The sequence below is a fragment of the Eschscholzia californica genome, unplaced genomic scaffold (assembly GCF_041429995.1).
Source record: "Eschscholzia californica isolate CP2 unplaced genomic scaffold, dmEscCali1.0.p SCAF_1, whole genome shotgun sequence".
In the NCBI taxonomy this organism is placed as follows: Eukaryota; Viridiplantae; Streptophyta; class Magnoliopsida; order Ranunculales; family Papaveraceae; genus Eschscholzia; species Eschscholzia californica.
The window spans coordinates 76,300,932-76,315,885 of NW_028238198.1; the positions used below are offsets into that span (position 1 = coordinate 76,300,932).

Genomic DNA, 14,954 nt, shown 5'->3' on the forward strand with positions numbered 1-14,954 from the left:
ATAATCCGCAAAAAATAGTCAGTTTCCGACTCGAACCCGTCTGAATAACCATTGCAAAAATAACCCACCAATATAATCAGGAATCAACTAAGATTAGTCGATTATCATATCTAAGGAAATAGTATAACTAAGAACCATTCCGAAAACCCATTGCAGAATACACCACCAATAGATAATCAAGAATCACAATCATGAACCATATAAAGGACTCAAGGAGGTATTGAACCAAATATTTAAACCTACAAATTTCAATACATCACTACTATTACTTGAAAGATATTTATAAGGATCACAGAGAGCAAAACAAACCAGACTGACTAAGTTCCTCAAACCAGACAAATATCTTTCAATAAAACACGAAAACAGAATAGAACACAACAGAAGATAACTGAAATGCCAGCGGAAATCTAGAAGCACTTCCTGTGGACGATTGATGGACCAGACTCATCATATTCTCCTTTCGATATCCACATCTGCAATGAAAGGAAAACAAAATTAAGATCATCAAAACCAATTATTGTAGCTTCAGACCATTACTTAGTAATACGGTTTAGGTAATTTAGTTAGCTCCAATGATTCGACATTGTAAAATACAAGTTGAGAAATAAATAACGAAATTATTTTCAGCAGAGCCTTAGTAGTTACCTGTTGGAAGGTACTGAGAGAGGCCAAGATCGAACCTCCGATCCAGACACTGTACTTCCTCTCAGGTGGTGCTACCACTTTGATCTTCATGCTGCTTGGGGCGAGAGCAGTAATCTCCTTGCTCATACGATCAGCAATACCAGGGAACATAGTCGATCCACCACTGAGTACAATGTTACCATACAAATCCTTTCTGATATCGACATCACACTTCATGATAGAGTTGTAAGTCGTCTCGTGAATACCAGCTGCTTCCATTCCGATTTGTGAAGGTTGGAAGAGCACCTCTGGGCAACGGAACCTTTCTGCTCCGATTGTGATCACTTGACCATCAGGAAGCTCGTAATTTTTCTCTATTGATGAGCTACTCTTGGCAGTTTCGAGCTCTTGTTCGTAGTCAAGAGCCACGTAAGCAAGCTTCTCCTTTATGTCACGGACAATTTCCCGTTCGGCAGTTGTGGTAAACATGTACCCTCTTTCAGTCAGAATTTTCATCAAAGCATCGGTTAAATCTCGCCCTGCAAGGTCGAGACGTAGGATTGCATGGGGTAGTGCATAACCTTCGTAGATGGGGACTGTGTGGCTGACACCATCACCAGAATCCAGCACAATACCTATGGAAGAACATTAACACAATCATCAGAGAGAGAGAATGAGTGAGAGAGAGAGTTTTAGAAATATCAGTAGAAATATTAAAAGTTTTTCTCCTGTCTACCAACCTGTGGTTCGACCACTGGCATAAAGTGAGAGCACGGCTTGAATAGCAACGTACATGGCAGGGACATCGAAAGTTTCAAACATAATCTGTGTCATTTTCTCTCTGTTGGCTTTAGGGTTGAGAGGGGCTTCAGTGAGGAGAACAGGATGTTCTTCAGGAGCAACACGAAGCTCGTTGTAGAAGGTATGATGCCAGATCTTCTCCATGTCATCCCAATTGCTCACTATTCCGTGCTCAATAGGGTACTTCAAGGTAAGAATACCTCTTTTAGACTGTGCCTCATCACCAACATATGCATCTTTTTGTCCCATTCCAACCATAACACCTGTGTGCCTAGGTCGCCCGACGATACTAGGGAATACAGCTCTTGGTGCATCATCTCCAGCAAAACCAGCCTGTCAATGAGAAATAAGCAGAAATGAGATAATGGTGATGTGCTATTCAGGACACTTCCGTGAAGGGTGATCCCGAATGCAGTTTATCAGGATACATTTTCTCACCTTCACCATTCCAGTTCCATTGTCACAAACAAGAGGTTGAACATCCTCACCGTCCGCCATAATTTAGAGGAAGCCTGAGAAACAAACCACAAACTACTCAAAAAAATGATGCAGTCAAGTTTCAAGGGATGTAAAATGTAAAATAACTTTGTTACAGTCCATGGACGTTACTTAATGGAAGATTAACAGTTTTTAAATTGGGTGGAGCTAAAGTTGAATAATTAAAGGGGAGAGAAGAGGACAATGGCCAAAAAAATGTTACGAAATGGCAAAATGAATGTGATTTCTTTCATCAATTTCAAATACTTCACTAACCATATACTAGTCAGTAGTCAGAGCATGTCCAACCCCAGCCGGGCTGAGGCCATAAATTCAAATTTATGGCCTCAGCCCCCCGCTCCAAGCCCAGCCGCTTGGAGCGGAGGCTGGGGTCGGCCATTCAGTCGCCCCTAACATTAGGGGCGACTGAATGGAGGCCCCAAGTGACCGTTGGGGCCCCAACGGTCACTTGGGGATGCCCCCCTAGCCGTTGGATTTGCTCCAACGGCTAGAAATGGATCCAACCCCTATAAATAGGGGTTGGATCCATTTTCATCTCTCACCCTCTTCATCACTTTCTTTCTCTCCATCTCTTGCAACTTCCTCTCCATTTCTATCTCTCTTTCTTTCAATTGTTTTTTTGATCTTTTCATTTGTTCACCCATGGATCCATTAGACATCAACGAATTCGATAACCAAAGTTATATGGAAATGTTGTCCCCTAATTCTACTTACCCGTCGGCTCAATTAGGAGTTGATGATTATGAAGTATGTGAGGATTCTTGTGTGCAAGGAGGGACGTCTTCGACAAAGATAACTAAACGGGAACCGTATAAGCCGGATGAAGATATTTTACTTACTAATTGTTATTTGAAAATAACATTTGATGCGGTTGTCGGAAATAGCCAAAAATATAAAGTATTTTGGCAAAAAATATCGGATGAATATAATGCGAGTGCAAAGTTTCAACGCACACTTAGAAGTTGTAAATCTCGTTTCAGTGAGATAAGCTCGGAATGTCAAAGTTTTATATCGACTTTGAGGATAATAAATAAAGTTCCAAAAAGCGGAGAAAACGATTATGACCGGGTAATTGTTTCTAACTTTTTAATTTCTTTTTTCTATCTTTTCACTTCATTCATAATATATACTTATATATATATTTTGTTTATTTTAGTTACAAAGAGCTATCGAAATGTAAAAAAAAAATCATCAAGGTAAAGGGTTTAGGTTCCTACATGTTTACAAAATTTTGATGACACACAACAAGTGGATGGCAGACATGCCAGGAGAGTCAACATCCGGTAAAAGAGATTCTAATACCAATCCATCGGAAGAAAGACCAATTGGCCGTAAACAAGCCAAAGCAAATGCAAGAGTTGGCGAACCATCCACACATTCTACCGCTTCAAAAACTCCCAGTGAGGGATATTGGGAAAAAAGAGACGAAGGTTCCCAACAAAGATCAGTAACTTTGAGTGAAGCAGTACGGGTTCAACAAGAGACCCTAAAGGTGCAACAAGATTTTCTACGGGTGCAAACGGAGGTGGCGAACCGACAATATGCGATGGACTTAATGAAGATTGATATTAGGTCTCTCGACGAACATGCTCAACAAATGCTTTTAGCGGCGCGAGAGGCTTGGTTCAACGGTGCACCACGAGTCCCAAGAAACCCCTTCTAGTTATTTTTAATTAATTTTTCTAGTGTTGTTTAGTCGTATTTAAGTAGTTTTAAATTTTTAATCAATTATTAGTTGTAATCGATGTTTTTTTAATTGAATTTTATTAGTAAATTGGGAAATTCCAAATTCAAATTTTCGGCCTCAAGAGAGACTGGGGTTGGAGCTGAATTTTAGAGGCTGAGCTGAGGCCAATAATTTTAGGTGAAAAAGTGGTTTTTTTCGGCCTAAGACAGGCTGGGATTGGACTTGCTCTCACTAGTCAGAGACACAATACTACCCGTAAATTATTTTCTTCGGTAAAGAAACTTGGGTAGTCAGTAGTCAGATAAGAAATCTGACTCGAGGTCTAAATTCTTACAATGAGAAAAAACATACTACTTGAGGTTAACTTAACAAGTGAACCAAATTATACCAAGTAACATGCTCGATCCAAAACCATTGGTAAATTACAGAACACACAGTATCGCCAATTAAGCAATTTTGGCTACAAATTTTGAATGCGAATCCTAAAAAAAAGGCGAAATCCAAGTCGACCTAGCTTAGATTCTAACAACACAATGTGACCTTTGCTCAATTCAGAACAATGAATCTACCAATGGATAACACTTTATAGCATTCAGCAAATACATGCTACAAATTAGAACAGCAAATACACCAAAATAGACTAGAAAGTGCAATATTTATCATCAACATACAAATGAACATAAATTATCAGAAATTAAATCAGAATCCTATAGATCTTAGTAATGTCAGAATTATATATCTTGATCTAACAGAGAAACCATATCAATCAAAAGATCAAGTTCAATTTACTATGACAAAAATAGAAGATCTAAAGAACAACATATATGAATTAAACCCGATCGATCATCATCACGTACAAAATCAGAGCAAGTATAAGAAAGAAAACCTAATCTAGATTAATAATTAACTCCAGTAAAATCGATCAAACCTCAAACCACGTTTTCTTAAATCGATCGGGACAGTAAGCCAGTAGATCGAGTATTGGGGAAAAATCAGGAAAAGAAAAGAGAATCCGAGGAGGAGGAAATCAGAGGAAAAAATATACAGTACCTTGTTATTTCTAGAGAGAGAGAGAAAGAGGAAGTTTTAATGCGGTTTTCTTTTCTTTGGGTTCGTCTGGAGGGAGAATAATCCGATCCACTAGAGAAAGAGAGAGTGTGTCTGATGATGCCAGTTATATATCGTGTTGTGTGTTTCTCGGTTAAAAAGACAGGTGGGTCAGTGGGTGTTATGTGCAAAGGTTTGGTTATTGGCATGTTAATTGCATGGATATAGTATGCAATTTCTTAGATTTCCCAAAGGCAAGGGAGATTTGAGGCTCTTTCATCAAAAAAAAAAAGGGAGATTTGAGGCAAAATCCCAAGTAGTTAAAAGACAATCTTGCTAAAGGCAATTCTTAATTTTGTTAAAGATAATGTGTGTTTAGAGTACAATGCCTCAAACTGTGTTTAGGGGATAATATTTCAGTCAGTGTTTGACTTAACGGCGTAAATTACTTTAGGTCGTCGTCGGCCAGTTCCGGTCGTAGTCGAGCGACGACCTTAACTGAATTTTTCTTTGCTTCCTTCTTCTTTTTCTTGCATCTTCTTCTTGCTTCACATGTCTATACTCTCGATCTCGTCTCTCCGGTGAAGGGGAGAAGCCTCTTTGCTGGGAATGTCTGGTTTCCAGACGAAAGCAAATTTGGTTCTGAAACATAAATAAAACCTATAATTTTCTCAAACCGTAGACAAATTAGTTAACACTGGAATGTTCATCAAACCAGAATGTTCTAGTTAATAGTAAACTTTTGAACTTTTCGGCTAACTTCTTAAATATGCCTGTGTTTTAATTACGGTGGAATTTTAGACTTGGGTGTTGATTGTCTTTTTATTAATTTAAATCTGAAATCTGAATTGGTCGCCAATTCAGATTTCAGCCGTTTGTTTTTTATTTTAACAAAATCTGAAAAGATGTCTGAATTGGCCTATCATCTAAATGGGTTGAAATAAACTCATATATTTTTTCATACTTCAAAACATGTCAAAAAATTGAGAGTATCCTCTGAAATGTGTAAAAGACAAATTTAGCGCTCTGTAAAAAGAACTCAGATTTAACCAATTCAGATTGAGACACACATAAAAACAACCTTGAACTGTTTTTTAAAAACAATGTAATTCTGCCGAATAAAATATGGATTATTATCGAGATGAAAATTGCTGAAAAGATTTGGATTATTATTCATTGCTTCTTTTCGATAATTTCCACCTTGATAAAGTCAAACCCTAGCCCAACAAAACATAAACACTAGATATTTTGAAATGGCCGCGGCTTTGGGGAATAAAGAAAATTCTTCGGGGAATAAATTCTCGAGGGAATTCAGATTTTTTTTTAAAATTCTCCGGGGAATAAATTTTTATGGGGAATGCAAAATACATTTTTTTTAAAGTTCTCCTCTATCTCATCTGTTCTCTCTGCCACTTCATCTTCTCGCCACCTCATCATCTTCTCCGGCGAAGGTTGCCGGCCGAGAAATTTTCCGGCCGGCAACCTTCAAAAAAAAAAAAAAAAAAATTTCTCTCTTCCTCTCTCTCTCTAACACTCCGGCGAAGGTCTAGATCTGGTCTGTCCATGGACAGACCGGACCTCCGGCGAAGGTCTAGATCTGGTCTGTCCATGGACAGACCGGACCTCCGGCGAAGGTCTAGATCTGGTCTGTCCATGGACAGACCGGACCTCCGGCGAAGGTCTAGATCTGGTCTGTCCATGGACAGACCGGACCTCCGGCGAAGGTCTAGATCTGGTCTGTCCATGGACAGACCGGACCTCCGGCGAAGGTCTAGATCTGGTCTGTCCATGGACAGACCGGACCTCCGGCGAAGGTCTAGATCTGGTCTGTCCATGGACAGACCGGACCTCCGGCGAAGGTCTCCCTGCGCCGGAGTGTTAGAGAGAGAGAGGACAAAAAAAATTTTATGTTTGGAGGTCGCCGGCCGGAAAACTGGTCGGCCGGCGACCTTCGCCGGAGAAGATGATGAGGTGGCGAGAAGATGAGGTGGTAGAGAGGTGATGAGTTATAGCATCTTCTAAAATTAGAAGCCCCTTAGCAATAAAAAAGAAACATAAAAGTCAATCTTATTTGACTAGTTTTAAGAAAAGTCTTTATTCCCCGGAGAATTTTCTTTATTCCCCAAAGCCGCGACCTTTGAAATTGCTCCAATCTGTTAGTTTTGAAATAACTAATCAGAGAATTTAAACGAGAAACAATGAATAGCGATCTAGATATTCTTTTTCTTTTTTGCAAAATAAAAATTGTGGCCGGAATTTGTGGTGTCCGAAAATTGTGAGATTAAGGTGAGACGAACACGAAGATTAGGGGCCAAGAGACAACTTAATAAATTTTTGAACTAAAAAATAAATATGTTCTATTTTAATCTTGATTGACTAAGTCTTTGTGACTTTTCTTTATGCAGGCCGCCACCTTTAGTTACGTGACTTTCTTTTGGTATTTGAGTTGATTATCCGACAGTGAAACTCTTCCAATAATTTAGACACTTAACAAACATATAAAAACAACGAGACATAAAAATCACCACTTCAAAACAAACCATCTACTTAAAAATTCATTCCACTGTCAACATTCAATCAAAATTTGAACGACTACGCTTAACGGTCGTCAACATTATTCTATTTAAAACCAATGTCTCGATATCTAATGTTGATGGGTAATTTAATGACCGAAAAGACATAGACAACGTATAACGGGTTTGTACTCGCAATGTGCTTCGATTATATCTGGATGGTCCCCTGCGCATTGCACTATACATTGCCTGGGTGAACCATGGGCGCAGAACTCAGGTCCATATGCTACCTGAGACAAAGAATCATACGAATACACTTGCCCAACCATCATCATCACCACACCTGCATACACATAGAAGGAAATAAATAAGCATACTACATCTAAAACATACAAACAAAACAGAGAGAAATGCCTATTAGAAAAAATTACATCTAAATATACAAAGAGAAAAAAATATCATAGAAAGAAGAAATGAAACAAACTCAGAGAATACAAGAGTCCTAATATATTTTAGAAACCCCAACTAGAAAATGTAGACAATTTTAGCTCCAATAAATTGTAAAATCTAAGGATGATTATTATATTACAAGAGAATGCCGCATAATTAGAGATCCGACAAAACCTATACACATAGACTCGCTAATACTAATACTATACACCAACCTGTAAAGAGAACCAACAAGAGAGCATGGGAAATTGTCTTAGAAGCCATTACTATTGATTGTAGGAGTACTTTTTTATTTTTGCTTAAGTTTTGATGTGATTTTGTCTATGAGTGAAGATTGTACTTATAGTGATGGTAAAATGATTTATCTTCGTGCCTAAAAGAAATTAATTATAGAAATAAAAAATTTAGATATTCTTTTATTATAGTCTGACAAGTTTTTTTTTTCATATTATCTCTTTTATTTGTTGCCTAAAACAATATTTTTAAAATCATCAAGTATAAAAGTCTACAAAAATATCCAAAAAATAGGGAAAATTACCTTGTTATAGTTTGTTTATTTCCTAACAAACATATGCTAATCGAACATTTATATATTTCGAGATAAATGATATCCTGAATTAAAACGGATAATTTGTGTCTACCGTCACAAATTTAAAATTTTTGAGATTCTCTTGTTTTTAAACACTATTATATAATATTGATTTCTGAAGAATTTAGTTAAATTAAAAAACTTAATTGCTATTTTTTTTCGTAACTATAGACCAATCTAAAAGGAGAACTGCATCCAAATGATTAATCATAATATCGTATATACAATTGCAAGGATTCGTCATTTTCATGAAATCGGAATGTTCATGGTTTGATCAGAATATCTTTTGGTTCCGCCCATATTCTGCAATCCCCTAAATTAGGTCGTGAGTTCGATAGTGTGTATGGGTTTCTCATTTATCGGTTTATGTAATGATAGGATAGGATTAAATAAGCCTTTCGCGTTATTTCAAGACTCTTATGGAGTATATATTTATTCAATTTCTATGGTGTATCAATCCTATTGTACCCTTTCTTTCTCAAGCTCTCCTTCTCTTTTTTATTGTTGGTTTCTACAGTATGTGTAAGGTTAGTTTTTGTAATGTATTTCTATAGAAATTGTCGAATTTAAAAAATTAAACCAGTTCTAGTTTTGTTGTGTATAACTAACTGCATAAATGTATACGAACAAAACTGAGTAAAAATATTTAATTTATATTTATAATATATTCTTCATTACAAGTTATGAAATTGAAATGAACATTCTTACAAATTGACGACACCACATTACAGAAAACCTAATTCCCCCAATCTCAGTTAACAAGTAGTCTAATGGCCATAATAACATAGACAACGAGTTACAGGTCTCCACTCGCAAACAGACTGAATTGCATCATAGTGGTCAGCCGCGCATTTTAATCTACATTTTTTAGGTGGGTGGCAATATTCAGGCCCATATGCTGTCACTGTCCAAAAATCGAGTGAGTTCACTTGTCTAACCATCATCACTCCACCTACATAAAAGAACCGGAGAAAAAAAGTTAGATATGTGAGATCTAAGTTGGTTGGTGCTAACGTGTATGATGTATCTCGTCAATGTGAAGGTCAGGGCTATAATGTTGATACATCCCTCTTCCTCTTTGCTTTTTTTTTGGTTTATTAGGATGCCTAAGGACATGAAAAGAAAGGATCAAAGTCGATTCGACCTTAGTGTAGTCCTAGGACATCAAAATGATATAAGATACATAAATGAAACGAATGTATCACTTGTAAAGTTGTAGTACAAAAATTGGCCCTATTCAATTATATTTTGTGGTATGTGGGGGAATAAGCAGTATTAGTTGACTTGTACTTACATGAGAAGAGAAAGAGCAGGTAGATTGCATAGAAAATGATCTTGGGAGCCATTTTTAGATGTAATATTACCTCTCTCTTTTTGCTTAGGATGTGAATAATGAATATGTGATAGGAATATGAAGTTTGGAAATATTTTCTTTTATATGGAGTTACAATAAAGTATTATTGATATCCTAATCAAGATCATTCATCTAAATTAGATCCAATTGGGATACTATGTAATCTTTATGATACCTCAATTTTACCACAAATCTTTTGGTGGGTTTAACTTTTTGAGTTATTTTTCAAATAGCCTCCAACTTTATGATTGGTTTCCTGCCTAGCCCCCTATTTTATAAAAAATATTCAAATGGTCTTCTTTTTCATGTACCGTTATAACACGGTTAACTAGTCATCACTTCTTTCTCCTCCATCTCATCACCTCTCTCTGCCACCTCATCTTCTCGCCACCTCATCGTCTTCTCCGACGTCTTTGCCACCTCATCTTCTCGCCACCTCATCGTCTTCTCTGGCGAAGGTCGCCGACAACCAATTTTTCGGTCGGCGACCTTCAAACATTAAAAAAAAACCTTTTTTTCCCCTCTCCCTCCCCCCTCTCTAGATCTGGTTCATGGTGAACCAGATCTGTCGAACAGACCTTCAAAGGTCTGTTCGAACCAGATCTAGAGAGAGAAAGGAAAGAGGAAAAAGAATTAGAGAGAGGGAAAAAATTTAATGTTTGAAGGTCGCCAGCCGAAAAATTGGCCCGTCGCGACTTTCGCCGGAGAAGACAATGAAGTGGCGGAGTGAGGTGATCAGATGGAGGAGAGAACGTGATGACTAATTAACAGAGTTATAATGGTAACTAAAAAAGGAGGACATCTGAGTATTTTGATAAAGTAGGGGGCTAGGTAGGAAGTTGGGAGCTATTTGAAAAATAACCCCAACTTTTTTTCTAATACCAAACCTCTTGCTCTGATCTTGCATCGACCATTCTAAAGATCTTCGGAATAAATGAATTTTATCTCCGGTAGAACATCCCCAACGGTCCTTCAAATTTGGCAAGTACTGTATATCCCACCATTTTGGTGGGATGGATGGGCCCCCGCCTTTTAGTTCGTCATTTTTTCTTTTTGGGAGATTTTAAAAGGCCTCCCCGTTTTTATTAAAAGGCCTCCCCATGGTTTCGTTGACTTAGTAAAAAACCTTTGACTTAGCTTGGTTAAAGGGCCCCCTCTTTGAATGGGTGAAAAAAACCCCCTTTAAAGGTGTATTTCACCCACATCATTTGACCACGCCACATCATCATCTTCTCCGGCTTGGTTGCCGGCCGGCCAAACTTCCGGCCGGCGACCTTCAAATTTTTTTTTTTTATTCTCTCTCTTCTCTCTCTCTAAAAACAAATTTTTTTTTTTTTTTTTAAACTCTCTCTCTCTCTACAGATCTAGAGAGAGAGAGGGAGCAGATCCATAGGGTCTGCGAACAGACCCTTTGGATCTGCTCTCTCTCTAGATCTGTAGAGAGAGATCTAGAGAGAGAGAGAGAGAATAAAAATAAAAATAAAAAATTTCGCCGGCCGGAAGTTTGGCTGGCCGGCGACCCTGCCAGAGAAGATGATGATGTGGCGTGGTCAACATGACCGGTCTTGGGTTAAGTTTGACCTAACGGCGTTAACTTTGCCGTTAGGTCAAATATTGATGAAGGAGGTGCTCTTTTGTAGAGAGGGCCCTATAACCAAATGGGTTATAATGAGGGGCGCTTTTAGCGGGGAGGCCTTTTAACAAAAACGGGGGGGGGGGGGGGGGGGCCTTTTAAAATTTCCCTTTCTTTTTTTTCCCTTTAGTCTCTTTACTCATTTTCATATATATGTTTGATCCTCATAAAATATATCTTTTAGTCTACCATAAAACAATAAAAAATGTTGGGATTATTAGGGTGTAAATAATGTTGTTGGGCTTTTAGGCCATGTCTTGTTGGGCTATAGGCCCGGTTCTGTTAGTGTTTGAGTGGGCGGTTATCGAGCTTTTCACATCTATGATGTATCAAGTGCCAAATGTAACGACATACGAAGATCGTAGTCGGCTTCCAAAAAAAAAACAATAAAAAATGGTGTTATAGTTTTAAATTGTAGTGTAAGTCATGTAAATTGCCAGGGATCCGTGGAGGATGATGAAGCATCCAGTGATGAATCCAAATGTTAATATGTTATGAGCTTCTTTTTCATCATGTCAAAACTTCACGCACAACCGCTTTCTTAGATGATCTGCTGTCGTCACAAGCCAAGAATTGATTGACTTTTTGAGACCAGAAACTTCTCTACTATGATAATACTAAGGATAGTGGATTATGATATAGGGTTCATCCATTGCAATTTCAAAAGGTTAACATTTAAAAATTTGATAGCCATTAAACATATAGTATTATTACATATGATTTTCTATTTACATTGCAAATTTTAAAATCCTCAAAAGAAGCACAGACAATTTTGAAACGTCTAAGGGCAACTCCAATGTGGGGGCTCGGACTCCCAATTTTGGGAGCCCCTGAGTTTTGGGAGCCTCGGGGCTTTGCTCAATTCCAACGTTGGGCTCCCAACAGCGGCTCCCAAATCAAAATAATATACGTGTGAAGTACGTGTGCGAAATTTTAGTTTTAAATTTCAGACTATGAATTATTAGATTTCGACTATGAATTAAAATGTGATATTATTCAAGAAAGATAATTTCAAAAAGATAAACACAAAAAAAAACAAAAAATACTTAAAAATGAAGTACTTAAAATAATAAGATTAAAAAAAATTTAAAAAATAAAAATAAAGTGGGGTGGATCCCTTTTTGGGGATCCACCCCAAATATGTCCAACGGTCATATTTTGGGGGCTGGGAGCCCCCAGCCCGGAGCCCCCAGCCCGGGGCTCCCGGGTTGGAGGCAAGGGGCTGGGCTCCCAAATTCAAATTGGGAGCCCAAGCCCCCTATACATTGGAGTTGAGGTTGACTCGGAAATTAAATATCCCCTTTTAAAATCAACACCTTAATGTATCTTCTCATGTTTGGCTGCAGTTCTTTCCCTTCATCTACAAATCAACACTTGAGGGTAGGGGTGAACAGTGAAACGATGACCTAAATCATCGAAACCCACCAGAACAGCGACCACCTACATCATTGAAAACCACTTGACCGGTGATATTAGTAAAATTTTAGATCTAGGATCAAATTGTTAGGTATTATAGTATCTCCAATGTGATCAGGCTAGGTTGATTTGGATCTTTAGATTTAAACATTATTTCCTCTAATTTCTCTTGCTCAAAACTCATATTATATATATAAAAACGTGTCTCAAGATTCATAAATGAAAATGGGTCTAATCAAGTATTAGAATGTATTGCAGTTATTTGGCTCCATTCTTGTAGAAAAATCAAGAAATGAAGTTGATGACCACACTTTACTTTTTGAGTTTTTTCAGTCTCCTTGTCTGTAATTTAATATCTTAGACAGAAGAATAGTTAAAACTCAAATCTGCCAATAAAACATTATTAAGAATCCATTGAAATGACCTAAAATGTTTCAAATTTGATGACCTAAATAGTTAGTTATTAGCCTCAGGGAGATTCATTAATGTCATATGAAATGTAAGCTCCACCAAGGGGTTCTCCCTGTAAACAGGGTCTTGATTTCACTACACCTCTATTGATTGAATCATTTCCTCATTGGCATTCACTATTTCAACATCAAATTCAACCTATTTTTAAAATCAACAAAAACAAAATTAATGAAATTTTTGGCTCAGATTTATTTCAGCTCTATCTATCAAGAATTTTCTGAAGCAGAACTGGCATTAAAGCTGTAGATTTAATCATCAACGCCAAACAAATCAATGGGTATTCTAAAAACATAATGTTTTGATCAAAAAGAATCAAAACTTCGATAATTTAACCGTTATTTTGACACAAATAAAGCTGTTTATATAGATTCGAAGCTAAATTGCAACACTAAACGGTGAACTTTAGCACGAGCATTGGGGCTTTCTTCTTCATTAAGAATTTCAGACAAGCCCGGGGTGCTACATGCATCAGATTATATGAACATTTGAAACCCTAACCATAAAATAATGAATAAGGAGAGATGAGGATATATGTTCTTGAGCTTACTAGACCAGCTTCAGAGAAAAGGGCAAAACCCAATTCTCAGCAAATCTGAAGAGCAGAAGAATTGATTTACGAGTAGAACAACACCTCCTTTACCATTGATTTTTATTCGTAAAGGGGCTGCCTGAATTTCCACTCGGATTGTTTGGATTTCTCCTTCGATTCATCCAAAAACAGGAAAAAAAAAAACCCTAGATTTAAACTAGGATGAAGTATTTACCTAAATAAAATGAAACAACGATGACTATAGGTTGTAAACCCTAACTGAAGACTAGATTTAGCTCTGGAAGCTGTTTGTTTAGAATGACGATCTGAAGTTATTTATAGGATAACAACTACGTTTGTGGAGGAAGAAACCCTAGTCCTTTTGTTGGGGCGAGATGACACTTATAACCCTAAACCGCCGCTACTATTCTTTTGGACTCGTTGAGCACATTTCTACTGCGCCAACGAACTCGCAGATGTATATACGGGTCTATAATATTGACCCCGCGATGTGTGTGAACCAAGGCTATATTGATGACTATTGGTGTTTTAGCACGTCTTAGTTTCACGATTTTAAAAGAGGCCACTAGCAAAAGAATGTTGATCATTGGGGACGATACTGTGGGCTTGGTACTTCGCCACCTCAAAGTATGTAGACTTGCCTTCTAGATGTGGCTTTTAATCCCTTATAAGAAATATTGTATCATATTTCGTCTACACTTACCAACATACTGTTTTCTCAGGTGTCACGTTCTATATTGGTCTTTGGTAATGTCTCAGCGGAATAAGGATTTCATTCCGAAATGAGAAATCCCAATTAGAAGGGAGTGAGTGGTTTAAAACTTGGTGGAAGCCATTAAACTAAGGAGTTTATGTGGACTTATCGAGATACACAACCAACTGCATAATAATTTGAAGTCATTAAAAAAACAAAAATGACAGAGAATAAGAAAAACTAGACAAACTCGAGGCATAAACTCTCATGTGGGTTGCAACATTCCGTACTTCCACTGATTTTGATTCTACTGAACTGTGGATCACGAGAAACCACATAAAATTTGGCTAGGCTGCCTAATTTTTCTTATTCCCTAGCATTACTTTTAACCAAGGAAAGAAATGTCGAAAAGTTTCGGTCGAAATGACTGAAACTTTTTCGGTATTTCAATATAGGTATACAGAAACACACGTACATAAAATTCGCGAAATCAATCGAAATTTTGTTCCAAATCAATTTAGGATACTTACTTTCATTTGTTCTTCATTTTTTTGGTTTAATCTTCATTTCTCTTCACTATTTCTTCTCAGATCTTCAAGAAATCCTTTCATTTCTTCTTAACAAGTA

The 14,954-nt window shown here is 37.4% G+C and overlaps 1 protein-coding gene, 1 long non-coding RNA gene and 5 other non-coding genes across 8 annotated transcripts; all 7 read right to left on the minus strand.

Moving 5' to 3' along the window:
- Positions 1–150: 150 nt before the first annotated feature.
- LOC147569258 (actin-7-like) lies at positions 151–4,992 on the minus strand. Of its 2 annotated transcripts, none has more exons than XM_086655734.1 (5): positions 4,661–4,992; positions 1,864–1,937; positions 1,365–1,758; positions 646–1,259; positions 151–473 (listed from the first exon to the last, which is right to left on the minus strand). In XM_086655734.1, exons 2-5 carry the CDS (start codon positions 1,921–1,923, stop codon positions 408–410), a joined length of 1,134 nt encoding a protein of 377 aa, XP_086511860.1. In that variant the 5' UTR covers positions 1,924–1,937; positions 4,661–4,992; the 3' UTR covers positions 151–407. The 2 variants fall into 2 exon arrangements, with proteins under 2 accessions (XP_086511860.1, XP_086511861.1); XM_086655735.1 differs by having other exon boundaries at positions 4,539–4,749.
- Positions 4,993–11,885: 6,893 nt separating this feature from the next.
- On the minus strand, positions 11,886–13,923 carry LOC147569259 (uncharacterized). Its single transcript, XR_015238618.1, has 2 exons — positions 12,461–13,923; positions 11,886–11,977 (listed from the first exon to the last, which is right to left on the minus strand). It is a non-coding gene; the product is annotated as an uncharacterized LOC147569259 (long non-coding RNA).
- On the minus strand, positions 12,858–12,966 carry LOC147569260 (small nucleolar RNA snoR97). The gene has a single exon (XR_015231670.1). It is a non-coding gene; the product is annotated as a small nucleolar RNA snoR97 (small nucleolar RNA).
- Positions 13,079–13,194, minus strand: LOC147569261 (small nucleolar RNA Z278). Its single transcript, XR_015231614.1, has one exon. It is a non-coding gene; the product is annotated as a small nucleolar RNA Z278 (small nucleolar RNA).
- Positions 13,259–13,350, minus strand: LOC147569262 (small nucleolar RNA Z223). The gene has a single exon (XR_015231595.1). It is a non-coding gene; the product is annotated as a small nucleolar RNA Z223 (small nucleolar RNA).
- LOC147569263 (small nucleolar RNA snoR134) lies at positions 13,408–13,552 on the minus strand. The gene has a single exon (XR_015231664.1). It is a non-coding gene; the product is annotated as a small nucleolar RNA snoR134 (small nucleolar RNA).
- LOC147569264 (small nucleolar RNA snoR77) lies at positions 13,614–13,753 on the minus strand. The gene has a single exon (XR_015231676.1). It is a non-coding gene; the product is annotated as a small nucleolar RNA snoR77 (small nucleolar RNA).
- Positions 13,924–14,954: the final 1,031 nt, after the last annotated feature.

Excerpts from the sequence above, each read along its gene's own strand:
- LOC147569258 (XM_086655734.1), bottom strand. The coding sequence starts at position 1,923 with ATGGCGGACGGTGAGGATGTTCAACCTCTTGTTTGTGACAATGGAACT. Across the intron at positions 1,260-1,364 it reads TGCCAGTGGTCGAACCACAG|GTATTGTGCTGGATTCTGGT; the intron begins GTTGGTAGACAG and ends GTTCTTCCATAG. Across the intron at positions 474-645 it reads CTCTCAGTACCTTCCAACAG|ATGTGGATATCGAAAGGAGA; the intron begins GTAACTACTAAG and ends CTTTCATTGCAG.